This window comes from Polypterus senegalus, chromosome 2 (assembly GCF_016835505.1).
Source record: "Polypterus senegalus isolate Bchr_013 chromosome 2, ASM1683550v1, whole genome shotgun sequence".
Classification (NCBI taxonomy): domain Eukaryota; kingdom Metazoa; phylum Chordata; class Cladistia; order Polypteriformes; family Polypteridae; genus Polypterus; species Polypterus senegalus.
Window position 1 is genome coordinate 40,321,793 of NC_053155.1, and position 27,456 is coordinate 40,349,248.

Sequence of the window (27,456 nt, forward strand, 5' to 3'; positions counted from 1 at the left end):
AACACAGGATGTATTTTTGTTTTCATCAACACTGAAACAAAAATAGAACATGTCTGCTAATATTTTTTAGACTAACAATATTATTAAACACAGTGTGCCACAAGGCATACAAGTATTTCTTTCTACTGTATATACTATATAATGGTTCAGCATTATGTTTAGTGTTTATCTCGTACATCTGTTATCCTTATTAGATATTTAATTATTACATAATACACTAGACTCTTAGTGGAGCTTAATAAGAATGAACTGAACGCAATCAAAAATGCCATCAGCTCATTGCTGTTGAGATGGGTACTAATTATATAATTAAAAATGAATGATTTGAGAATGGCATGAGGAAAACAAAATCATTTTTTGCAGTTAAATGCATTTCCCATATTCTAAGGTGTCAAATGTCCCAAAAGTTGGATTAAGAAAAACAAAATAACTTATGATTAAAGCACCCTATTACATGAAGAACAACTGATTGTCATTTTGTTGCTAAAAACAACTTAATGCAGATAAAGAGATGTACATGCTGAATTTTTATTCCAGCTGAATTTTAAATATCAACCTGAAGTAACGAGATAATTTTGTAATAGTTTGGAAGAGCTGTAATACACAAGACTGAATATTATTATTGTAGACAAGCCAAATGGGCATTTTTGATTGAGTCTTGCATTAATTTCCACTTGTTACAACTGTTGTTTGTGCTGATAGTCCTCTCACATCTCACAGTTCTATATGTGTAATGGTAAACTTTCTTGAGGAAAATATAAAACTTTTTGTGATTCTAAGATGAACTCTTCATATTTTTGATTATGACTTAAAATACAATTGAATTTCAGTCAGTCAATCAGTCATTATCTAACCCACTATATCCTAACACAGGGTCTCGGGGGGTCTGCTGGAGCCAATCCCAGCCAACACAGGGTGCAAAGTAGGAACAAATCCCCAGGCACGCCGCCAGCCCACCTCAGGGCACACACACGCCCTCACACCAAGCACACACTAGGAGCAATAAAGGATTGCCAATGCACCTAACCTGCATGTCTTTGGATTGTGGGAGGAAACCGGAGCACCTGGAGGAAACCCACGCAGACACGGGGAGAACATGCAAACTCCACACAGGGAGGACCCGGGAAGCAAGCCCAGGTCTCCTTACTGCGAGGCAGCAGCGCTACCACTGCGCCACCGTGCTGGCCCAGTTGAATTTCAAATTAGGGTATTTTTCATAAAATGACTGATGTTAATACTAAGAATTTTACTAATATTCTTTTCATCTGTTTTGCGTAGAGTGCTAAGTTTAGTTTGATTTATGAACCTGCAACCCCTAGTTAAAGATATGAGCAGACTCTGAGGATCAGCTACAGTATATTTTAACCTTGTCCTTAAAAAGGGCTTGGTCAAATCCTGAATTAACTTTCTCATTTACTCAGGTTTCAAAAGTGATAGAATTCTGAAATTCAAAATAAACTGAAAACGTTGCAAGCAAGCATTTATAGTTTTAGCAGTTTTACTATTTAATCAAAAAGGAGTCTTAATCTATACTTCTTTTTTATTGTCTGGTACCACTGACATTTATTTGAAAATCTTCTTATTCAAAAATACTGACTTCGCAAATTCATCTATTTCGAAACAGAGAATCATTCTGTGTGACTTCAATTATGGATTTTTTTTTGTTCTTTATTTCGCCTTATACAATTTCTTGTATTAGGAATTTGTTAGTTTTCGCATACCCCTTGGGGTCAGAGCACAGGGTCAGCCATTGTACAGCGCCCCTGGAGCAATTGAAGGTTAAGGGCCTTGCTCAAGCCCCAGCAGAGTAGGATCTCTTTTAGCAGTGACGGAGATTTGAACCGGCAACCTTTGGGATACCAGCGCAAATCCTTAGCCTCAGAGCCACCAACTGTTTCAAATTTACTATGAGAGAGTTTACTCCAACTTGTATATTTTGTATATTTTCCTCTTTTACTCATCTAAGAGCTACTCCAAAAAGCAAAACAGATTCTCAGTATCTGTCAAATACCGGGAGAGGTGTGTACAAGCCACTAGTACACCAGCTCACTTGTCCTGTTACTACAGATAAGCTAACTGGAAATGTAAACAAAAAAAAAACTATTATCAAAAAATTAATATAAGAGAAAACTAATTATGTAAGTGTTGTTCTGCAAGCGCAGAGTGAAGAAATATGTACTCAATATTGGGTTACATTAAAAATAGCCTCACTGCTGCATTATCTGTACTTTATACTTATTCAGTACTTTTTTGACTATATTGTATCTGCAAAGTTCCACACGCACTCTCCACCATGGTCTGAAGCAGTCAACAATTGTACCTTGATACTCAACAGAAATTTTAACTCTCCACTGAGTATCTCTTTCAAAAATGTTGTTTAATACATTTGACCTACAATTAGTCACAGACCCTACACAACCAACAGCTAACAATTTCACATCAATCAATTAAATTTTTACATCACTTACATTATTTTCATCAGTGGTCTATGAAAGCTAATGAGCCAAGAAAAGTCTATTGTTATTTTTGAATGCCACTCAGATCTGCACAAATATATGTAATAAATAAAAAGTGGTAAGTTACTCGGTGATGATGTAACTAAAAATGAAAACCACCCTTCACACAAGTCGACTAAGTCACCAAATGTTCCTGAATGTGGTGCCATGCATACATTTTCTAACTTGTATTTTAGTTTATAACTTAAGCGGTTTGGAGTGTTCTTTAATGATGTTTTTTGTATTAGCATCTTTATTTGAAAAATTCATATGATTTTTAAATAATTAGCATCACAATCTTTCATGTAATACTCATCTTAAGATACATAAATAATTTACTTACTTTTTTATCATGAATAGTATTAATGGATATTCAAAAAGTTTTTTACCTGTTTATTTTCATGTGCTTCATATAAAAGCAACAACCATATTGATAAACAGTAATAAAGTCTTATATATAGGTAGTATAATGCTTCGGAGGGGTGGGACAAAATAGCAGAAAATTGATTTTTTTTTTTCTGCTGAAAATATCCTACCTCATTTGGAGAAGGAGAAGGGTTAAACCTTTGGGCACAAATAATAAAGGCATCAGGTTGCGGCTTGCCGTTTTTCACATCTGGGTCATCTCCCAGCACAATATGATGAAACAATTGGAAGAACTCTTTGTGTCTGCTTGTTTTCATTTCAAATGTCACTCTTGCTGAGCTGGTAGCAACTGCAATGGGGATGTTGTTTTTCTGCAGATGGAGGATCAGCTTTTCAACTCCTGCACATAAAGATAAAGATCAGTGATAAAAATTTGTAAGAGTAATACTCCTGATAGTACAATCTAAACCTTCTGGCAACTGACAGCTGTATGGAGGCAGGGTAGGCACATTAGATTAGAATGAAAACAAACAAAAACAAAACACATATTATTGCAATTCCTAGGATACAAAATAGAAATTTGTAACAGATGATACTCAATTGCATTTTCAAAAGGCAAATGTCATTGAATTCTTTTGAAAGATTTTGTTGGGATAGGTACCTAAACTTTTAATCCCTTTGGATTATTTTTTCAAAATACATGTTTTCAATAGTTATGTACTTTTTGCATTCTACCTTATCCAATATAAAACACTTGAGGTTCTGAAGTGGGAACATCATAAAAATGCTAGTTAACTGTGGCAAAGTTTCAACAGAATAAACTATACATGGACAGATTTTAAATTACTCAGTGGAAGAAGTCTACATATTCAAATTAGATGTACAGAAACACAGGACTGTATTTAAAAAAAAACAGCTGTACAAATAATGAAGAAACACTGAATTATATATCTAAAAATATTTAATGACTGAATGGTGGCTAACAATCAAGGGGAATGTGTATTGTAAGTTGAAAGAAGTACCTGTGATAATAATGTAATATAGAAAATGTTATTTATTAGTTTGTGTTTATTATTACCATTTTTTCTAAAATGAAAGTAAAGATATGGATTAGCTCTCATCCAAATGTAAGGCAAGGATGCTTCAGGCAACATCTCCCTCAACATAATTACTTAACTTTTTTTGTTATCTGATTTTAATATTCAGCAATTAATTTTTTTGCTAATAACACCCTGCCTGTCTAAAAATTAATATATTAAAAAAATATTTAATTGCATAAACTAAGGATTCAGGCCTGGAGTATACAGTAGCAGCTGAATCCATGCAGACATACTGTATATTGTGGTTTTCAATTGTATTTTAATCCATTTTAAATATTATGTCTTCTTCCAAAAGTTGGTGATCTGGCTCATAAGATCCTCATTGTTGCGGACCCGAGTGGCTGGACCAGGCCAAGGGGTCGCCCACGTAACACCTGGCTGCGGCAGATAAAGGGTCATTTCCGGAGGGTGGGATTGGACCGCGTGTCTGCCTGGGGTTACCAACTGGGATCCCGAGTTGTTTCATCGTGTAGTGGGTGTGGCAATGCACTGTACCAGTGCATGCTCCCTAACTTGACTTGACTTCTTCCTAAATAAATGCAAATGCCACAAACAACAGTTACTCAGAACAACCAATCACAATCGTAGGTAGACCCTGGAGAAGTAGGTGAATTAGATGCACTCCTTAATGAACCTGACCCTATGGAACACATGCCAAACAAAGTTGAGAAAGTTCTTCCTCCATTCACCTCACAAAATCAAACTATTTAAAGGCAAGTAATTACTTTCAAATCTTCAATGTATACCCAATGTAACAAACACTTAAGCAGCGGGATGTTGCGTCCTCTAGATACAGGAATAGCCTCTAATACAGTCAAACAGGGTTAGTATACTGCACATAAATATATATACACTAACAACTTGCATATCATCTGCATCTTATATAGAAGCCATTGCCAAAGAAACAATGCTAGCAAAGACAACACCATTTGCTCTTAACGGTCTGATAAAAGCATTTCCAAGTCTGTCACTGGTGCAACAGCTTTACTGAAGTGGTTCTGTATTGAAATACAAGTATACCTCTGACAATTAATTTCTCTGAATAAAGATATGGACAAAGCAGGGTCCTGACAAAGGCAAAACAATCAAGCTGGATTAGAAGATTGTGCCACCATCTTAGATCATTTACTTGCATTTCATGTTTGGCTAAAAACATCAATAAGTTAAAACAGGCTTACTACAACATCAATCATCGCACTAAGGTTCCCTCAGAGTGTAAGAGCTTATTGCTAGTAATGTGCCTCTGTTGAACAATGTCGCTGCTGAACTCAATGTGTCATATCAACGAAAATCTCAGAATGTCTGCTTTAACGTGAAATTCATTTCTTCTTCATAAATCAAGCCGATCTGTAATAAATAAAGCTGATAATAAACATACTGCCAGGAAAATATAAATAGTGACACCAATATAGACCCCTCTCCCATTCAGCAACATGGCACACAAACAAATGCTACATGATTTTGGAAATGGCATATTCACTATTTATAAATGAAACAGAAATACTTTCATACTTACAACAGAGCTAAAGTAAATAAAGCCAAAATAAATACAGTAATCCATATCTAAAAGAATAGGGACTATACATTATAACACAAATTTCTCCATTATGATACAGCACATACAAGTATAAAATCAACCCCACTATCATTTGTACATAGTACATATTGTGCAGAGTGCAGTAAAATTCTTACGTGCATGTCTAATCAGAACAGTGACAACAACAGACCAACCAAAACAAAGACACACGAACACGTTCAAAAATATTGTATGAAATATTGAAATATATATTATATATAATTATACAAAATATATGCACATTATTAGGAACAATTCTCACATATTTAGGAATCAAAATTATTCAATGATTTAAACACACGGCGCATTTTCTTTTTAAACATGTCAGATGCTTGTGCACTCATTCTGTTCTGGGAACAATATGGCAGACGAAACCCAAGATCTTGAGTCAGGCCCAGTGGCTCACAAGTTTTGAAAGACAGAACGACAACCCTTAGCATTTTATATATATATATATATATAGATTACCTGGGAGAATTAACATAACATAACATTCTCATAGTCTGCTTATTTCAGTTCATGATCAATGGGGGCCAGAAGAACAGGGCGCAAGGCAAGAACTAGGGTTCTCAACGGGGTACCATTCCATTTTATTGTCCAAATATCAATTAACTTAATACACAAAAGTTTTGGGAGGACAGTTAAGCCAGAGCTGCAGGAGAAAATCCTGTGCTACATCTTTGTACATTGGTTGCCATTAACTACCTTTAAACCTTCTGTCTGAAAGGTCCAAAACACCTGTGTTCCTTATCCCTTCTTGCTAGAATATATGCATTGCGTTTTCAGGTGAGCACTCACTGGTTACCAGCTCTCATACATACTCTCTCTATTACTATAGCAAAACTCAGACCTCTTTGGTTTCGTTGGAGCAAGTTGTGGACTAGCTGGAGTGAGTTGCTCTGCATTTCAAATGATGTCACTGGTCTTCATGGTAGCGCACCAACTGCCTCCAACTCGCTAAGACTGTTTAAATGACGTCTTTGACTGAAAATTACTGGAAAGGTCACATAATTTGACATGGTCTTAAGTGGGATTGTAATAAGAATGAATTAAAATTGAATTTCCCAAAATCCACAGCAATACCATTTGTAAACATGCTAATATTTTGGGAAAACTAACAACTTTCCTTAACAGCTTAATGAAAACATTTTTCAGTTTCAATCTTGAAATATAAAAGAAATTAAACAAGTGTTTATTAACAGCTTAATACGTCAATTTTTCATTTTTCATCTTGAAATATAAAATAAATTAAACAAGTTTTAAATTTATTTGGTTATTATTAATTTAAGTGTCCTCATTGCCACATTTTCTTCTTGGACCTCACCTCCCTGTCCCTGGTTCTTGATGTCTATTTTTTCTCTTTAACAGCAGTTTTGAATCAATAGGTTAGCACAATCATGCTGGATAATATGATAGGACCCAGCTATGTCCAGATCTTAATTGACTGGGAGGAAGACATTTTTTCTCTCTTTCTAAGCGTTATACCTCATCTGTTAAACTAACTGACCACTGCACCATTTAGTGTTAAGTGTTGCGTGTTGATCAGCACATGCAAGTAAGAATTTCACTATATTCTGTACATGTGAAAAAACTGAACCTATGAACCTATCTATATAAGAAATGCATTGATTATGGTTTTACAATCTAATTTGTCCAAGTCAAAGTGCTGACCTTAATTCAATTGAAATGTTGTGGAAGGACCTGAAGCGAGCAGTTAATGTGAGGAAACCCACCAACATCCCAGAGCTAAAGCTGTTCTGTACAAAGGAATGGGCTAAAATTCCTCCAAGCCGGTGTTCAGGAATGATCAAAAGTTACCGGAAACGTTTAGTTGCAGTTACTGATGCAAAGGGAGGTCACACCAGATACTGAAAGCAAAGGTTCATATACTTTTGCCACTCACAAATATCTAATATTCGATCATTTTCTTCAATAAATAAATGACCAAAAATAATATTTTTGTTTAACTGGCATGTCTTTATCTACTTTTAGGACTTGAGTTAAAATCTGATGATGTTTTAGTTTATATTTATGCAGAAATATAGAACATTCTAAAGGGTTCACAAACTTTCAAGCACAACTATAGTTATCAGTTGTATAGAAAAGGAAAACATAATACAACAATCTGACATGTATATGTAAAACATGCTATTAGAAGGACTCAGTGCCCAGTCATTAGCTCCAGTCTGGGCATACATTCTTAATTACCTGCCTGCCAGCCACATACACAATAAATGACTAGCCTGATATAATTATTTATTTTATAATATGATTTATAAGGAACTTATTTTGGAAGAAACTATTATTTCTGAGTATAATGATCAAACAAATTTGACCATTAAAAATCCCAAGGGTCATTTTATAGAATCCACTGAATTCATTTAATTGGATAATAGGATTTCATAAAGCTAATGTTTCTCCGAAAGACTGCTAGAGATTAAAAGATAAATGATCACTGGACAAAACACTCTCTCACATCAAACCAAGGTAAAGAAGCCGATCAATGTACCTTATATGTCTTTGAAATGTGCAAGGTAACCTCAGTACCTGGAGAAAATCCACAAAGACAGTGATCAGGATGGAATTAGAACCAGGGACTGCACCACCTTGATACCACATAATAATATCTATGCATTAAAAAAACTGTCAGGCGTAAAAATGGTATATCACACCATAAATGACTTCTCATCTAAAATTAAAATTGTAACTGTTTTTTAACATGACAAAGTTTTAACAATGCTCAAATAACATTAACAATTACAATTACAGCATTTTGCCATTTACCAGCTTGTCAGCTTCTAAACGTTACGGGTGAAGTAACAGCAAAAGAATTCTAAATATTTCAAAATAACTTCTGCTGTAATTAAATTCTCTGTAACTGACCTTTACAACAGGTGGGTGGATAAATGGAAAGAAAGAAAGAAAGAAAGAAAGAAAGAAAGAAAGAAAGAACATGTCAAACAGAAATACACTGCAAGAATTAGAATTAGAATTAGAACAATCTAGACGAGAACAGGCCATTCAGCCCAACAAAGCTCGCCAGTCCTATCCACTTGCTTCCTCCAAGAAAACATCAAGTCGAGTTTTGAAAGTCCCTAACGTCTTACTGTCTACCACACTACTTGGTAACTTATTCCAAGTGTCTATCGTTCTTTGTGTAAAGAAAAACTTCCTAATGTTTGTGCGAAATTTACCCTTAACAAGTTTCCAACTGTGTCCCCGTGTTCTTGATGAGCTCATTTTAAAATACAAGTCTCGATCCACTGTACTAATTCCCTTCATAATTTTAAACACTTCAATCATGTCACCTCTTAATCTTCTTTTGCTTAAACTGTAAAGGCTCAGCTCTTTTAATCTTTCCTCATAATTCAACCCCTGTAGACCTGGAATCAGCCTAGTCACTCTTCTCTGGACCTTTTCTAGTGCTGCTATGTCCTTTTTGTAGCCTGGAGACCAAAACTGCACACAATACTCAAGATGAGGCCTCACCAGTGCATTATAAAGGTTGAGCATAACCTCCTTGGACTTGTACTCCACAGATCGTGCTATATAACCTAACATTCTGTTAGCCTTCTTAATGGCTTCTGAACACTGTTTGGAAGTTGATAGCTTGGAGTCCACTATGACTCCTAAATCCTTCTCATAAGGTGTACTCTCGATTTTTCGACCGCCCATTGTGTATTCAAACCTAATATTTTTACTTCCTATGTGTAATACTTTACATTTACTGACATTAAATTTCATCTGCCACAAATCTGCCCAAGCCTGTATGCTATCCAAGTCCTTCTGTAATGATATAACGGATTCCAAATTATCTGCTAATCCACCTATCTTGGTATCATCTGCAAACTTAACCAGCTTGTTACTTATATTCCTATCTAAATCATTTATATATATTAAAAATAGCAGCGGCCCTAGCACTGACCCCTGTGGAACACCACTCTTAACATCGGCCAGTTCTGATGAGGTTCCTCGCACCATCACCCTCTGCTTCCTGTGTCTGAGCCAATTCTGCACCCGTCTAAAAACATCACCCTGAATTCCCACTTCTTTTAACTTGATGCCCAACCTCTCATGTGGCACCTTATCAAATGCTTTCTGAAAGTCCAGATAAATAATATCATAAGCTCCACTTTGATCGTATCCTTTTGTTGCCTCCTCATAGAATTCCAACATGTTAGTAAAACACGACCTCCCCCTTCTGAACCCATGCTGACTGTTCAGAATAACTCCTGTCCTTGTCATGTGTTGCTCAATCTTATCCTTAATAATTCCTTCCATTAATTTTCCTGTGATGCTTGTTAAGCTTACTGGCCTATAGTTGCTTGGATCTGCCCTGTCACCCTTTTTATATAATGGGATGATATTTGCCATTTTCCAGTCCTTTGGAATCTCTCCAGTGCACAGTGACTTCCTAAAGTGCAGTGACTGCAAGCTAGGCGTTACACTGCAGAGATCATTATTTAGCAAGCAATATCCTTGGTAAACTATTCTTTCCTATGGTGCTGTTTAATGCTATTTAAATTCTATAGAACAGATTATGGTATTACCATTTTCGAGTAAATTATAATCCACAGCTGTATATGACAACTGGCATAGACAGGTATGCCAAGAAAATAGTTTTTTTTATAAAGGAGCATCGATTCTTTTTCTTTTTTACTAAAACTACCATAATATTTTGCATAAGTTTGCATGTATGTCTACAAATTTTTAAAATTAATTTGGGAGCATTAGCACATATCTGTAAAAATTTGGAAATGATATGGTAAATCTAATCTAAAGAGTAGCTATCTTATTGCAAACAGGGTCACAATGACACTGTAGTAAAGATTCAGTTTCAGCTGTATTAAATGTTTCTGAACAGGACTGAGGACAGTATAATACCAGTGGTTAACTCACAGTAACAGGAAACTGGGTTAAAATCTTTAGGGATGTGGTAAGAAAACTGGAGTACCTGGGGGAAAGACAACACTAACACAGAGATAAAGTACAAACTCCTCACAGACAATGATCAGATGCAATATTCAAACACCGGATGCTGAATTCATGAAGTAGCACTAACTCTTGAAACACAAATTCACCTAACAATACCACAGTGGTTGTATAAATTTTAGTACATGCTTTTGAAAGGAAAGGTAATTAATGTTTTGCTTACCTAAATTCAGGACTGGGTTAAGAAATTTAATTAAACAAGTTGCGAAATCAGAAAACAAAATTAGCAAATGATTGGCAGGATGCTTTGCAAACACTACTCAATACACTGAACATACTTCTGGAGCCTTCCCAAATGTGTTAATTAATAAATAAATGTAAGAGACAGATGTTTAATTTTTGCATTTCTGTAACTTTAAAAGAGTAAAACAACAAACACTTAGCAAGCAGTGTCTTAGTGAATCCTTATTTTTTACTCCTTAGTAAGACCGTATAATGGTTTATGTTGCATTTAAATACAAAATTTGGATTGTTTTGTTATCTATCAGATCACTCATAATTAAAACAAATTGTCATGATTTGATATTTAAAACTAATGTAGAATTAAAGAAGAAGATACCTAAGAACAAAAGAAAAAGTTTGAGGAAAACTGTCTATTTAGCCCAACATACATTATCACCTAGCCTTGTGGGGCCAGATGTGATTCTTGAGCAAGAACTTGCATTTGGGGACAAGTCGCTAAGAAGTCTGTAGTGAACAGCAGGGAAATCCAACGCTGAAAAGGATCTGCTACAGGGTTTTTTTTCCGAATAACCCACCCCCCAACCAATTTCCTCCAGTATGTGCACATTAAATGCTTGGGTTACAGTGTCACACTTCTACTCCTGTATTCGAGAAATACATAAATAGCAATGGAAAGACAGGAAGTAAGAAAAAAAATTAAACAAAAGACTTGACACTAAGAGCAAATATGAAGGTAAAATTGTTGTTGTCAATTTTATTTTGTGCTTCCTCATAAAGATACTAGCATACTGGTGACATACAATTTACTCTGTCTAAAACCATGGTGATTGTTCACAAAGTCACAGTATGATATGTGCTGTTCACTTCTGACTACAGTAATTTCTTCCACTATTTTTTCTGCAAAACACAATAAGCTTATTGTCCTATAGTTACATAGGTTGAGCCAGTCATTTTTTTAATTCGATAGGAAAACATTTGCCAGTTTCCAGTCTTTGGGAATCCCTCAAAATACAATGATTTCAAAAAAATATGCACAATGATTTACTGTACATATATACTGTATGTAATATAAGTTCCCCTGATCACTTTATGTAAAAGTCCAACAGATGTATTTGATTTTTGTTTGTTTTGTGCTTTTTAGCATCCCTCTATCCATAATTTCAAACTCATTTGGTATTTTATGAATACTCTCTATAGCATTTTTACACTTCGAATGAAAGCTTCAGAAAAATAGCCACTGAAAGTATTTACTATTTTCTGTTTTACCTTATTTTTCCATTATATTACATTATACATTTCACCTCTCCCTTGCCTGTTCTCTTACTACTGATATACTAAAAAAGAACCTTTTAGGGATGGGTTTTGTAGTCTCAGTTATAGTTTGCTATAACTGACTTTGAGCATTTCTGAATTGCTTTTAAACTTTTGGTGTTGTATGGTCTTAAGCCCTATAAAAATGCAGCTATTTGTCTTATACGTATCATTCACTGGTTCTTTCTTTGAGAATTTCTTTATAAATTCTTTGCTAATCTACTATTTATTATTTCACTGTCAGTCAGAGCTGCCTCACAAAATTGGGGCTCAGTAATTACAAATATACCTTCAGTCACACTCACTCACATGTTTAATGTTGCTTCTGTACATAAAAAATCTAAAAAAAATCTCTTGTAATGGGAAATGTGCTATATACAGTACTTGCTGCACTGATTCTTAGTATAAGCCAAAGGAACAAACACTGCAGGTAAAATTAAACTTGCACACCAATGTAGCAAACACCTTTTTCAATTTAAAAAGGATGAAGTCAGTAGGCAGTTCATGCATTATATGTAAGTCCATTAGCAAAGTTTGTAACTACACTAATCTTTCATTTCTTCCGATTACATTCTATCAAAAAAAAAATTAATACATTGATAAAGGAGGCAAGATAACCTTAGGAGATCATCATGTAGTAGCTGTGAATATAAATATTTGAAACATGAGGATGCAGACTAAAATAAATTATATTATCAGTTATGATTACATCTGATGAGTATGCTTTGAAATTTAACCACGGGTGATCAATTCACCAAGTCATCACCTTCAATGTCCTCACAGGTGACTTTTCAATAACTGGCTTAGGCTTCACAAAAGCTTTTTAAATGTGCTTCTGTGACAATAACAATGACCACAGATTTCTGTTTACTGTTGAAAATCTATACCATACTTAATAAAAAATAAAGAGACCCTTAAGAGATAATTTTAAAAATCACAGGTACCATCAGTTTGTTAAGAAATATTACCATTTAGGCAAACAGAGTAAAAAGCACTTTTCAGAACTTTGCATTAGTATTTCAGGACTTACAATGGCAATAATAGCATCTAAAAGGAACACAATAGATATGTCAGAACCATTACTGGGTTAGTGACTGTAGAGTACTTTGAACAGTCTCTATACTACTGCTGGTCCTAAAACCAACAAAGTAGCCTTTAAGCATATTATAGCATAACATATTACGTACCAATCACTTTACCATGTGTAGTTACAAGTTGTGAGTTGTTCTTCCATTTGCATCATTTGAATCCATTGCAGTATGGACTCTATGAGGTGTCCAAGGTGTGGTACAATGATGCTGGACCATGTTGACTCCAACACATCCAACTGATGTAAATTTGCTGAATCTTTAATCAAAACACACTGTTTTTTCTAATACTTCCGATATAGGACTGGATTAAGATCTGGTGAAAGGGGAATCTACTAACTTAATACTTCAAACTTCCTTTCATTATAGTACAAAGCATGACCTTCTTGGTAAAGCAAATTTGCTGTCACGATGGGAGCATCCAATCTGTAACAATGTTAAGTTATACCACAATGTTCAAACTTTGTCCTCCTAAGAGTATCAGAGTGTACCACAAAACCACTACCAGGCTGCATTTTTAACACTCAGCAGTGCCATTTCTTACCTCTTACTGTTCTTTTTTTGCTTTTTTCTGACAAAAGGGCATCTAAATGTATTGGCTGATACAGTATACTTTTGACAAGGTATGACAAATGCATACTTTCTGATAATGCCTTTTTCGTAAGCACCGCTGTACTCATGGTAGCTCTTTTGTTCTTGCTCAAGTTGTCTCCATGGGCTCTTTCATTAACAGTCTGTGTCTGAATAGAGGGCTACAGTTAGCTGAATGTTTTTGGCCTGTTCCTAAAACTGAGTTGACACAGTTATAAATGAAAAATCCCAGCAATGTTGAACTTCTGATGCATTCATGCTGGCACATTTGACAGTAACATTTTGTCTTTAAAAGAATTCTTTAGTGTTACTCATTGTCCCTCTGAATTACTCAGAAATCACACTAAATCTGTTGTAAATCATGGATTAAATACTCATGTCTTATATGATGCTCTAAGTGACTGGGCAGTCATTTGCAAGAGAAAGGCAGATATAATTTCACCACTCAGACTAAATACAGTTGGATAATTAATTCACATATTAGGTTTAAGTGTAAACCTAACATCCTAATCACTGTAAATGTATAAATAGACCATATCTAATATAGTGCTGAACAAGTCTAGTCCTATCCGGATATTTGCTGGCACAATTAAGCAAATTGGCATAATCAGGTTGGATCCCCTTCCTAATTTCTTAGTTATTAAACAATGTGCTGTGATACATTTTTGTGGTCAGTAAAGGCCAAACCCTCTTAGATTCAAAGAACACTAATAGAGTCTTGATCTTTATTTGACTACATAAAAAAATAAACTTTAGAGATTTGAGGATCCTTAAAGTACAACTAGGTAATACACTGCTCTGTATCTTCGTAACATGTCCCAAGTATTTATTTTTCAGTGTTAAACAATAAACAAGTTTTTCTTAGACAATATTTAGAAGCTTGCTGAATGATACGAGAGGTATTTATAGAGGAGTGTATGTACCATAATGAAATGTAATCAAAGACAACACAAGTGAGAGTTGATCAAATAAATAAAGTATCAAAATACCAAAAACAACCTCACTCTCTCCTCTATCTCTAATTCTCCTTTACTTCCCATGGCTGCTCAAAGTCAGTGTTACATGAGTCTTTACCTTTGTTCAGCTCTTGACTTAATCTAGCTGAATTAGACGACCATTTTTATAAACCCTACCCTCTGAGAATTTGGAGGAGAGATGCAGAAGTTAATTCTGGGGTTACTGAAGCTACTGTAAACCTCCTCCGGTATATTCACTTCATCATGTAGCTAGTAAGTCATGTATGGAGGTAAGAATACATGGTAGCTTACGGATTTACTCTGCATTCTTCAACTTCAGAAGGACAAAACATGTCCACTTAATACACTACAGGAATGTGTTGCTGATGGGTGGGTAATTTCAAAAGTTACTTATTACAGACTAAGTTTTCAAAGTTCAGGAAAACCTTCTTGGATTCAGCACCCAATATCCAGTTGATAACAAGTGTGAGAAGTAAAGAACATTGTTGGGTACCCCAATGGACACAAACAGGAAGACGGCAACATCACTGGGTGCCCTAGTATAGCACAGCCAGAGAATAATGACTTCCCTGGTTGTACACTCGCATAGAGCAGATCCAAAGTGGTGGCCTAGAAACTGATGGTAGGGTTGTTTTTATTGATACTAGTTCTGGCTAAGGATCATATTTATGATATTTCACATTTGCCAGTAACTATACAGACCCCAGTTAAAGAATTAATACTGTATACCACTTTCAATACGTGCTATAGTTTCACTAAGCAAGGCACCTAAATACAGTCTACAACTTAGTAAAAATTACCAAGGTTTGTAAAAGAAACTGGACTTCAGTCTATAATTATTGTACTATTAAAAATGTTCTGCAGTGTGCAGAAACCTAGTGATTTTGTATGATACAAGATGACTGGGATTTTACACAATACTTTTCAGAGACTTCCAACTGTTTTGGATTAAAGATAAATAAAGTATGGTATATAAAACATCTTGTGCATGCACACCACTCATTAGTTCCATCATTAACTCATCCCCAGATTCACTACTTTCTGAGAATCTTCTATTATTGGCATCCTTACCATGATCTATTATTGTCAATCTCCCTGTCCAGGATGCCATGCTTCATTATTCATGACATGTTCATGTCTAAATTCACAAGCCACAAACATTTGCCATGTTACTGCTCATGATAAGGAGATGCATCCACCCTGCATAAACAGCAGAACCCTGACTATATGATGTAATGTGGACTGATGCTACCTCGGCTAACTGAAAACTCAGATAAAACAGATGAGGGCTAACACAGAGACAAATTAGCTGATGTCACCAGGGAAGCACACCACTCACAGTGGTCAGAGGCAGACTATGTGTGGCTGATGGAGCGGAACTCTCCTTTCAGCTCACGCAGCAAAGCATTTACGTCTGAGTCAGAGAACATGAGTTGCACTTACCTATTGCAGCTCACCATAGCTTTTTGAAATCCTATATATAAACACAAAAATCCTAGGTGAACAAAACAGTAGAGCATGTGTACACAGCCAATGCTAGTGACACACTGACCAGGGCCAAGGAGAGCAGTTTCAGAATGGTGAGTGAGTCACACCCACATTCCTACAGTCACCAGCTGCTCAACCACTCGTTCCGAATAGCCCGTGTTAAAAGTACAGTATTTACAAGCTTGGTACAGTATTCACAGCAAACTTTTCACGTATTATAAGAAAAGCAGTGGTTACACTTAAAGGTTTTACTCAGATAATGTGGAGCCTCAGTAAATTGGGGCAAAGATATTTAGGGTTCTACTGTACTTATATATGACATACTCTGAACATACAAATCTTTGAAATGTTTCATTTACATGCTATTTTTTCTAATATACAGTACAGGCATGCTACATACCATATTAATTGATAGTTATTCAGATTCTTGAAGTAAGCTAAAGGGGCAAAGGAAGTGAGATAGAGAAATGTATAAATAATATACTCTGGCCTTAAATATTTATTAAATGTTGCTTTTCTTTCACATTTCAAGCCAACTAAATTAAGTCCACTACAGAACTCCTTAGTTTGAATACAAATAATACATACAACTGGTACCTATATATTAAATTGAAACTAGTGAATACACTATGCACTGTAAAAAGTAATTTGTTCAAACCAATACCTGCCATTAGTTGAGCTGAAGGAAACAATTTTTGTTGGTTATTTTGACTTTCACTTAAGAGCTCCTCTGGAGTCATTGGAAGCTCCAAAGAGTCTCGGATTATTCTAGCAGCATCCAATGCTTTTTTGCCCATTACTGAAGATTTAACATCCCATGTATACTTCTTTCCAAACCGGTCACATATTTCTTGAAAAGAAACTGTATACAATCTCTCTGTATCTGTAAAGAGAAAACAACAACAAACAAAAAAAGCGTTAACTACAAATGCATTGGATTAGTTACTTTTCAAACTTTCAAACATTAATTTCTTTTAAATTAAGTTATTTCAATATTTTTTCTTCTAGTTATAGCTACTTTTTTATTAAGTTGCTCAAAATAATTTACTTTTCATCATTTTATGCATTTATATTTATAAGAAGTCAGATCCATTTATAATACATTTTAACCTATTTCAAATAACTCTCAAAGCTCTAAGCAACAAACCATTTTTAAAGGCAGCAGTAATATCAAATAAATGAAACAATCTAGCAAACCCCATTAAACTTCACATAGCTAAAACATTTTTTAAAATTTTAATTACAAATATTAAAATTATAGGTTCAATGTCTATTGTTATGAATATTATAAATTATCAGAAATTTTAAGAAAATTTGTAAAGTGCAGCATAGAGTTGGGCTTTACATTGTCCAGATGTCATGTACATTGACAGTGCTTTCATTGCCACTGTAAATGGATCAGTTTTAATAGTGGGCAGTATGGCACTATTATGAGTATGGAGCCCTGGAGCCAGTGCCTAGGCAATGCCTGAAGTCCACAATGCCCTTAAGTAGCAGCAGGGAGATGTTTTAATTGTATGTCTCTTTGCTCCCCAGTATGAGGGAGAACTGCCCAGCGACTACAAATAGCTATGATCTAGGAATTCAGGGACACTTAATGGGTTCTGACAGGATGACACCAGAAGCATCTTGCTTTTTTTCTAGAAGGTTTTACTCTGATAGTAATTCAAAGTAAGGACTTAAAAAGCCAGTTGAACAAGTTGGAAGAATGGACAAGAGATTTATTTTTGGGAAAATGAGGGTCCAAGAAGTAGGAAAGGCAGAATGAGTAGACAGGGAGATGAAAAAAGTTTTATTTGACTTGTTTTCTTATTTTTGTGCTTTTTCATTTAAAAGCCTTCTATTTTCCTTTTTGTTTTAATAAATCAATTCCATCTATCTTTAAGCTTGCTAAAAATGATTTATAATTGTGCTAAGTATTTTTCTTTTAGTCTGGACATAAATGTATAGTATTCTGCAAGTAAGTGAAGGCTCAACCATCTAGATCAATTAATGGATTAATCTAGAGCTATCCATTAATTATAAAAACCCTAATATATTTTACACTCAGGATTTTTTCCTAAGTTTCAGGATATAAGGGTATTGAATCAGGAGTAGGGGGGTCATCAGGTATGCTGATTTGAGTTTTAAATTACTAATCATGAAGTTATGTATTTCGATACATTCTTATTTATCATTGCATGGGGGAGTGGCAACAAGTCTCATGTTAGATGGATATGTAAGTGTGCATGTAAGAATTTTACCAGACTCTGCACATTTGACAATATTACCAGTACTACTTTTTTTTCCAATTTGTGGTTTCTTTGGGTTTAGGGAATATGAGACAACACCACTCATGCTGCAATTATTTATTTTATATATTATTATATTTATTATATGTTTATGTGGGACTGTTCAGGAACAAGTGTTATAAGACAAGGTTACTAAATTGAATATCACAAGTGAGTAATCAATAAATTATGAATAATAATGAAATATTTATAAATTTCACTTTTAAATATGTCTCTTTTTGTAAACTATGTGGCTAGTACCTCTGTAAGTTTCACATTATTACAGCCACAAATGAAGAGGACATTGTCAGTTTCTTCTTTCCATAACACAATAAGGTAAATTCTATTTTGTGGCCTATCTAGCTACAGCCATCAATGAAGTTAGCTGGAAATGTTCCATCTGTGGTAGAATAATGTCCTGAATGCTGCACTGATCTGATTTTTTAAATTCTACACTGGTGGTTGTGGACAACAAAAAGCAATTTCAAGAGTCAAAGTGAACTAAAGAGGAGCCAAGATTTAAACCATATAATTTAAATTGAGGTATGTCTTAAAACATTGAATTACTGATTTCAAAATGGAGTACTAGGGTGTTGTACTGTGTTAGCCATTATCGATGTGGTGAGAAGTTAAGCAAAATGACGCTTTTTATTGGCTTACTAAAAAGATTACAATAGGCAAGCTTTCGAGGCAACGCAGGCTCCTTCTTACCTGAAGAAGGGGATTGAGTTGCCTCGAAAACTTGCATATTGTGATCCACCTGATTGCAAAATGTAAAGTATAGTCTGTTTCAAGCACTGTTATCAGCTTACATGTCAAAAAGTTAGTAAAATATGCTGGCACAACATAGTAATGATTGTTTTGTTGGTGACTGTAAGCAATACTGGAGTCTGAGGCTACAAACAGTCTCATATCATTCAATTTTTTTACATGTTAAAGTTGAAAATGTTCAGTTTTTAGGAGGGCATCGTTTCTTTTCCTTCAAACATAACATTCTTAAAACATTAAAAAGCTTCTCTTTCCTCTCATTTCATTTATTAGTAGTTCTTCAGGATCATCCGTCTATGTATGAAACATGCCAGAGGAAAGCATAAATGATGCTGAATTCTTCTTATACTGTATACTATCTGTTCATTGGTGGACTGCTTCATAATTGTCCTTTCCCATCTCATGTGCCAATGTGATCCTCATCAATCACAGGACATGATTTACTTATAGAATTTAAATATAAATTAAAAAAGATAGCTTTTGTTTTTTTTTTTCTTTTTTTTAATTGAAAGGGCTTATACACAGTCATTATTTCATTTTCTAGAACAGGGGTGCCCACATTTTTTTGGCTTGCGAGCTACTTTTAAAATGACCAGGTCGAAATGATCTACCTACATTAAAAATTATATATATATATATATATATATATATATATATATATATATATATATATACACACACACTTAGTATACTTTATACATAAAATATATGTTGTTGTACCTTGCATAACTGAATAACCTTTATGGCACAATAACAATTCAATAGATTTATGATCACTACAGTATTTGGATTTAACACTAGAATTACCAGAGCCTACGAAAAAACTCGTAAATCCGACCCACCTTAAATCGCTTCTTAAAACCGTTCTCACCTCTCCGCCAGCGTCTTTTGTTAATCTAAATGTGCTGATAAAAGAAAAGCTGCAAGTAGCCGGCTATTCCATCCCCCCACCGACTCAGAACGTGTACAAACTTCTCCCAGCTCATGCCTTGATTGATTTTCTGGGAGTGAAGTGGAGTTTTAGAGTAGAAATAATAGATCGTTGTTTGGAACACACGTATTTCATGTCTGTTCCGTTTCTACAGTAATCTATGTAAACACATTGTTAAAACAGAAACGTTTTTTATATTCTAGTAGTAGATGATAAAATGTAGGCATAAACTGTATAATGTATGAAGACTGAAGTCCAAATATCAAAAGAAATATTTTCATAGAAGATACAAATCTAACACAACAATTGCGCTTTTATTCAAAAATATAACTGTAGAAACAAAAAGCCACCTTAACATACTACTTTGACAATTGCTTATTATGACTTCCTCCGTGGCGCAATTGACTCAGCTGCCGACTGGGAATCAAAAGGTCGCGAGTTCGATCCTACACCTCTCTGTTTTGAGAAGTAAACTGCTCTTAGTCTTACTATTTTAGAATAAAAACATACATTTGATTTCAGTCTGTAACAGCCAGTGTAATTTATGTTGTAAAGGTTAGCTTTGTTTTTTTTATTGTCAGTTTTATTATCTCGGCCGCGTTCACGAGCCCAAATACACCCTACCCCCGCATCTGATACTGCTGTTTTCACATAGACGCGCTGTAACAGAGGTAAACTCAGCTCCCTTCTACATCGGAGCAAGAATGCACATACCATTGCTTGCATACTGAAGTGTCAGCAGGCACTTTTCGTGGCATTACACACAGTTTTGAGCATGCCCTCTGCACACTACTTGTGACTTTAGGCTTTAGGAAGTAAGTAAATAAATAAAGGTAAATCGTGTCATAAAATGAATTCTTCAAAACGTCACATATATTTGTCTCTTTCTTTTTTTAAAATGTGCGTTGATCACCTCCAGCATGTTGTAGCATACGGCATCTGGCTACCTGCATGTTCTTATGTGCACTGAATAAGAGACAAATATACAGTCTGACTGAGAGAATCAGACTGAAAAAAAGCAAACATTTAGAAATGCCATACTTTTACAGCTGATCGGACGCTGTTTGTTTTCAAATAATATTGCATTTGTGTGATGATGTTTTCACATATATTGTCTCTTTCTTTCAGGTGTGTAATAGAAACCACAGCATAGAGAGAAATGCAATATTATTTGAAAACGAACAGCATTAATTATTTGGCACGGACATGCTCAAAAAATACATGTGTGATGCCACAAAAAAGTGCATGCAGACATGTCCGTGCCAAATAAATAACATTCAACGTTTTGAAGAAATCATTTTATGACACGATTTACCATTCTTGCTCCGATGTAGAAGGGAGCCGAGTTTACCTCTGTTACAGCGCATCTATGTGAAAACAGCAGTATCAGTTGCGGGGGTGGGGTGTATTTGGGCTCGTGAACGCGGCCGAGATAATAAAACTGACAAAAAAAAAACAAAAAAACAAAGCTAACCTTTACAAGTATCATAAATTACACTGGCTGTTACAGACTGAAATCAAATGTATGTTTATATTCTAAAATAGTAAGACTAAGAGCAGTTTATTTCTCAAAACAGAGAGGTGCAGGATCGAACTCGCGACCTTTTGATTCCCAGTTGGCAGCTGAGTCAATTGCGCCACGGAGGAAGTCATAAGAAGCAATTGTCAAAGTCATATGTTAAGGCGGCTTTTTGTTTCTGCAGTTATATTTTTGAATAAAAGTGCAATTGTTGTGTTAGATTTGTACCTTCTGTAAAAATATTTCTTTTGATATTTGGACTTCAGGCTTCATACATTATATAGTTTATGCCTACATTTTGTCATCTACTACTAGAATATAAAAACGTTTCTGTTTTAACAATGTGTTTACACAGATTACTGTAGAAACGGAATAGACATGAAATGCGTGTGTTCCAAACAACGATCTATTATTTCCACTCTAAAACTCCACTTCACTCCCAGAAAATCAATCAAGGCATGATCTGGTAGAAGTTTGTGCACGTTCTAAGTCGGTAGGGGATGGAATAGCCGGCTCCTTTGCAGCCTGATTTTTATCAGCACATTTAGATGACAAAAGACACTGGTGGAGAGCTGTGAACGATTTTAAGAAGCAATTTAAGGTGGGACGGATTTACGAGTTTTTTCGTAGGCTCTGGTAATTCTAGTGTTAATAATCTTCATGTGGGAAAAGGCTGACTCACATAAATAAGTAGAGCCGAATAATGCAGTCAAGGAGCTTTTGAATACAGCCAAGTGAAAAATGACGGCTGTCCGATTAACTGCGATTTTAGTTCCCTCTCCTTTCTCTTTCTCAGATCGCTTTTCGGAAGGAAGTCAGTTTCGTAGTTTTTGTGAACAGTTCGAAAGCGCCTTTCCACATTTTCCTTCTTTGGAATAGAAATGATAGATTGACAAATCAGACAAACGCACTTCGATTGTGACACTGTGAGAAAAAAAATCCTCTTCCAATTCCACATCCTGCTCATACCCTCCCCAAATATATATTTTTTTAAAATCCCTTCTTCAGTCAACATAAATTGGAAGGCTAACTAGATCACAGCCGGAGTTTTGCAGTAACTCGCGCGAGTGTGGGATGACCAGTGTCTTAGAAGAAAAGAGATCTCAGACTGGCCGCCCTATATGTCAATCAAGTGGCAAATGCCATAGGGAGGATATATAGACTAATGTTTTAAAAAAAAAAAATTTTGAATGCAATGTGATCTACCTACACTACCTGTGCGATCTACCGGTCAATCGCGATCAACGCATTGGGCAACCCTAGTCTAGAACATGTAACATGTAACTAAATTACTTCACACTACAACTCATAATACTAAAAAAGTGAAAACTGAATTAATGAGTTCAGTAAAGATAAAAAAGTAAAACCACAGGTCTTAGTTGTTTAATCAAAACTCCTTGTTTATTATTGTAACTTATGATAAAAAACAGATCACCTTTTCAGAATAAACGAAGGAGTACAGAAAATTATTAAATGTTTTTCTTAATAGTAAAAAATGTTTTTCTAAAATGCTTCCACTGGGCAAAAATGTCTTACTATAAGCAATGTCCAGTGCCTGAAATAAAATGTTACTTCTTATTCTGAGCCGGAAGGGGTAGGTTGTCCACTGTGACGTGCCACAAAGCTAGGACAGATGATCAATGACCAGGGTTGAGCACCCCATAAAGCAATGAGTGCCAATTGATTATCAGAGAGTGACGAATCCCTTGTGTAGCGGAATGATGCTGGTTAGATGCTGTGTGGGGGTTTTGGGAGCCAAATACTAACACTTGTACTATACATTAATAGAATATGAATGCTTACCATTAACAAAAGCAGCTTAATTTTTGCTAGATGCCGCACCAAAGAGCCTCTATGTCAAGTCACTATTAAAGGAGTGAATGCTGACATGGTCCACTGCTACAAGTACTTGGGAATCCACGTTAATGACATTTTGGACTGGTCTTAGAATGCAGAGGCACTATATAAGAAAGGGCAGAGCAGGCTCTTCTTCCTCAAGAGGCAGTGTTCCTTTAATGTGGGAAGTGACATCCTTCATATCTTCTATAACTCTTTGATGGCCAGTGTGATTTTCTACACTGTGGTGTGCTGGCCTGGTAACATCACTTCAAGAGAGACCCACCGAATCAACAAGCTAATTCAAAGGGTAAGTTCATTTACAGGACCAGAGTTATTATACTTTTGACTTTTGTTGCTTGTTTTTATTTTTATATTACTTCAGGTCTTAATTTTAGTTTTAATTTAGTTTTAGTTAGCCTTCATGCCATATTTTTAGTTTTAGTTTAGTTTTTATTTCACAAAGTCATTTTTATTTTATTTTTATATATACTAGTTTCAGTTTTAGTTTTAGTAATTATAGTATGGTTAAAGCAATTTTGTGGAGGTTAATTTTGTGCCACAATGCGAGAACTGTAGACTTAATAATTTTGGAAATAACATTTATTTAATGTCAGTAGAAACCTATAGGTATGTCCTGTTAAAAAACACAAAAATAAACCCAGATACTGAATTTGAACTGACTGTGGAACACACTGCAGTTTTGCATGCAAAATAGTAATCCTAATTTAAATGGTATAATTGAAACAACAAATGCGTCTTTCTCTTTTGCACAATTTACTAAAGCCCTACCATAACAGTGATACAAAACAGCCTGACTGATTCAATTATACATCGTTCTGTTAATTTTCAAGAAAACTCTGTGCTCTAGAGAAGTGGTCATTCTGTTTCGCAATCCAGATGACAACTGTCCACAAACTGAAAATATGCGTTCAACAAATGCTTGTGAGGCCGGGGCACACACAAGGTCCAAAGCCACAGGGCTAAGTTTAGGATACACAGCCACCCTGGCTTGCCAGAACTGAAGTGGATTTCCTGTAAAATCTCCCTGCCTAACCTCCTCCTGATATTTCTGCATTTCATGTGGAGCACTTTCAGATGGCCAAGGCTGGTTTTCAGGGTTTAAGCTAATTATTTTATTAGCCAAGTACTTGTATTTCTGAAGGACTGTGATGTTTGCTGAAACTGCTACTGTTTGTGTAGACTCATCTTGTTGTGCTTCTATGGTGTGATTGTGTTTCACTGCCTCAGTCAATACAAATAACTCTGCTGTTCTTTTCAAAGATATTAGTTCAGGAGACTGTAGGGTTAGAGAGACAGTTGGATCTTTTAGACATGCGGCTGCAGGGACTGGATCAAATTGGTCACTAATGGGATCTAACAGACATGTAAAATGTTGGCGCAAACACTTAAGAAGAACTTGTGCCAAATTTTTCTCTCCACTAGTTGACTGGAGATGTGCCTCCAGGTTTAGCAGGGAAGGTATCACCTCTGACAGAGACTGGCTATCTGTTTGAAGCTGTTCTGTGTGCATGCCAAATGGCTCCAATACTTTAAGTTGGTTTTCCAACTTGGCCCAATCACTGGTCAACAGTGTATCTATCCCGAGTTCATCAAGAACCTAATTAAGTGTAGCTTTAGTTTCCAGAAGTCGCTTCAGCATGTCAAGTGTATTGCTCCACCGTGTTCAGCCACACTTTTAGAAACAAACAGAGAATAATGTTATTCTAATAAAAAGGTAAGAAGTTTAAACAAAATAATCACTTATTCCTAGTGCATCATAGAATAACTAAATGATAATTTTGGTCAAAGCCACTATTATTATTATCCATCCATCCATTTCCTAACCCGCTGAATCCGAATACAGGGACACGGGGGTCTGCTGGAGCCAATCCCAGCCAACACAGGGCACAAGGCAGGAACCAGTCCTGGGCAGGGTGCCAACCCACCGCAGACTATTATTATTATTATTATTATTTATTATTATTATTCACTATTGGTGTGAATCTCCCCTTGGGATTAATAAAGCATCTATCTATCTGTTACCACTGTGGTTGCAGGATTTTGTTTTGTTAAGTTTCACAGTCAAAGATTCATCTTACCTCTGTAACTGATCTCATTTAAAAAGCTGGTCTTATTTTCTCTTCTCATATTCAGAAAAGCTTTAAAGTGTGATTTTTTAAAAATATTTATTAAATTATTACTTTGTACCATACTATGTACCAATGCCTGATTCAGTCTAATAAAATTTTTCCAAATTTAGTTTTATAATTTGTATATTGACACCAAATCTGGAAAATAACTGCTCAATTAGTCTTGTAAAAAACTTAAAGCTGCATTGAATCATTTGAAATAAATAATAATTTTTATTATTTATTTTACACCCAGCCTCCACAATCATCTATTAAGTTTAATCTATAAATATAACACTACAAAATAAATAATTTTTAAATATACATATTGGATGGTTTGCTGACCGTTTATCATACAGTACATACCACAATCTTGCTACCTGAAACAAAAAGTAATAACCATTTCTTTGATACGTTGTGTTGCTGTATTCATTTTATGTACGATGAGCGCATTTATTCGTGCAGCACGTGGCATGCTAAATTTGGGATCAAGAGAGGAAACAAATTTTCTGAATAAAGGCATGTCACATAGCCTAGTAGACATGCCAGTGTCAATAAACAAGTTTACTTGGGCGTCTTCGCGTTTTTGTTGTTCAGCTGAGTTCGTTCCCCAATTTGCTGTCCTCTGCAAACACGATGTTAATGTCTCCTGTTTTGTATGATGTGTACTAGAACTTGCATGTATACTCAAATTGCACTCGCTTTTCAGCCTTTCTTTTTCTTTACCCAGAAATATGTCACAGGCTAATTTGTGATAGCTATTAAGGTGCACTTTAAGGTTTGTTGGGTTTTTACCTTTAATCTGTACAGCATACAACGCACCCTGCTCCAACACTATGCATTTACTGCTGTTGCTTTCAGCAATTATTCGAAAAACTCCCATACGGCGCTGTGTCGTTTTCTTCCGGACATGTTGATCGCAGATACCCTCTGGTCTGATAAAGTTTATGCTGAATTTCATCACCTACAGGGCAGGACCGGAAGTTTATGAAAATGCAAAAACAGATTCAGCCGTGTTCTTTCAGACATGATCACGAAAACTGATTTTTTTTTTTTTTAGAAATTATTATTTTATTTCAGTTAGTCTTTAAGCTACTGTAATCGTTTCGTATTGTTTTAGTTTTTCATCTCAGTTTTGTTATTTATTTTATTTCAGTTTACAAAAATCTTTTTTCATTAATAGTTTTAGTCTTCGTTTTCGTTTACGATTATTACCTTGTACAGGACACACTCTGGACGACCTGGAGGTTGTAGCAAAGGAGAGAATTAAAATAAAATTGAGTGCCATTATGAAAAATGCTGCACATCCTCTCTCTGGGAATTTTCAAATAACAAATTATTCCGCAAAAGTGTGTCAGGAAACACTGCTGTTGATATAAAGGAGCCGCAGTAATGTGTCAGTATAATGCCTCACTGCGACTATAACAGCCAAATCAAGACATTTCTTTCTTTTGAATCTTCTTGCTTTATAGTCATTCTTGTACGTGTCCAGACGTGTATGTGTATATTTATTTATCTACATATTTATGCATTTATTTATGTAAATAGCTTCTGTAAAAAGCCAAATTTCCCCTTAGAGACAAAGTTCTATCTATCTATCAATAGGAGTACAGTAAATTGGTCCAATTTTGTAAGGAAAACCAAACTCCACTGCAAATTGACTTTGTATATTGGCAAAACCATGTTATGTGTTATGTACATACATCCATTTCATACAAAAAATGAATGTAGCATCTTATAATGAATGTAGTATCTTGTCGGTTAGTTAATGACTTTCAGGACTACGGACAAGATTGACTGAATGTTGACTAAGATATTCCTGACCTACAAACC

At 35.3% G+C, this 27,456-nt stretch overlaps 1 protein-coding gene across 1 annotated transcript in view; it reads right to left on the bottom strand.

Moving 5' to 3' along the window:
* Window positions 1-27,456, bottom strand: part of LOC120522856 (pseudouridine 5'-phosphatase) — a 70,359-nt gene that overhangs the window by 17,335 nt on the left and 25,568 nt on the right. The window contains exons 2-3 of the mRNA XM_039743575.1: window positions 16,832-17,050; window positions 3,032-3,261 (exon numbers count right to left, since the gene is read on the bottom strand). Of these exons, the coding sequence (XP_039599509.1) occupies window positions 3,032-3,261; window positions 16,832-17,050 (449 nt within the window). The remainder of the gene's footprint in view (window positions 1-3,031; window positions 3,262-16,831; window positions 17,051-27,456) is intronic.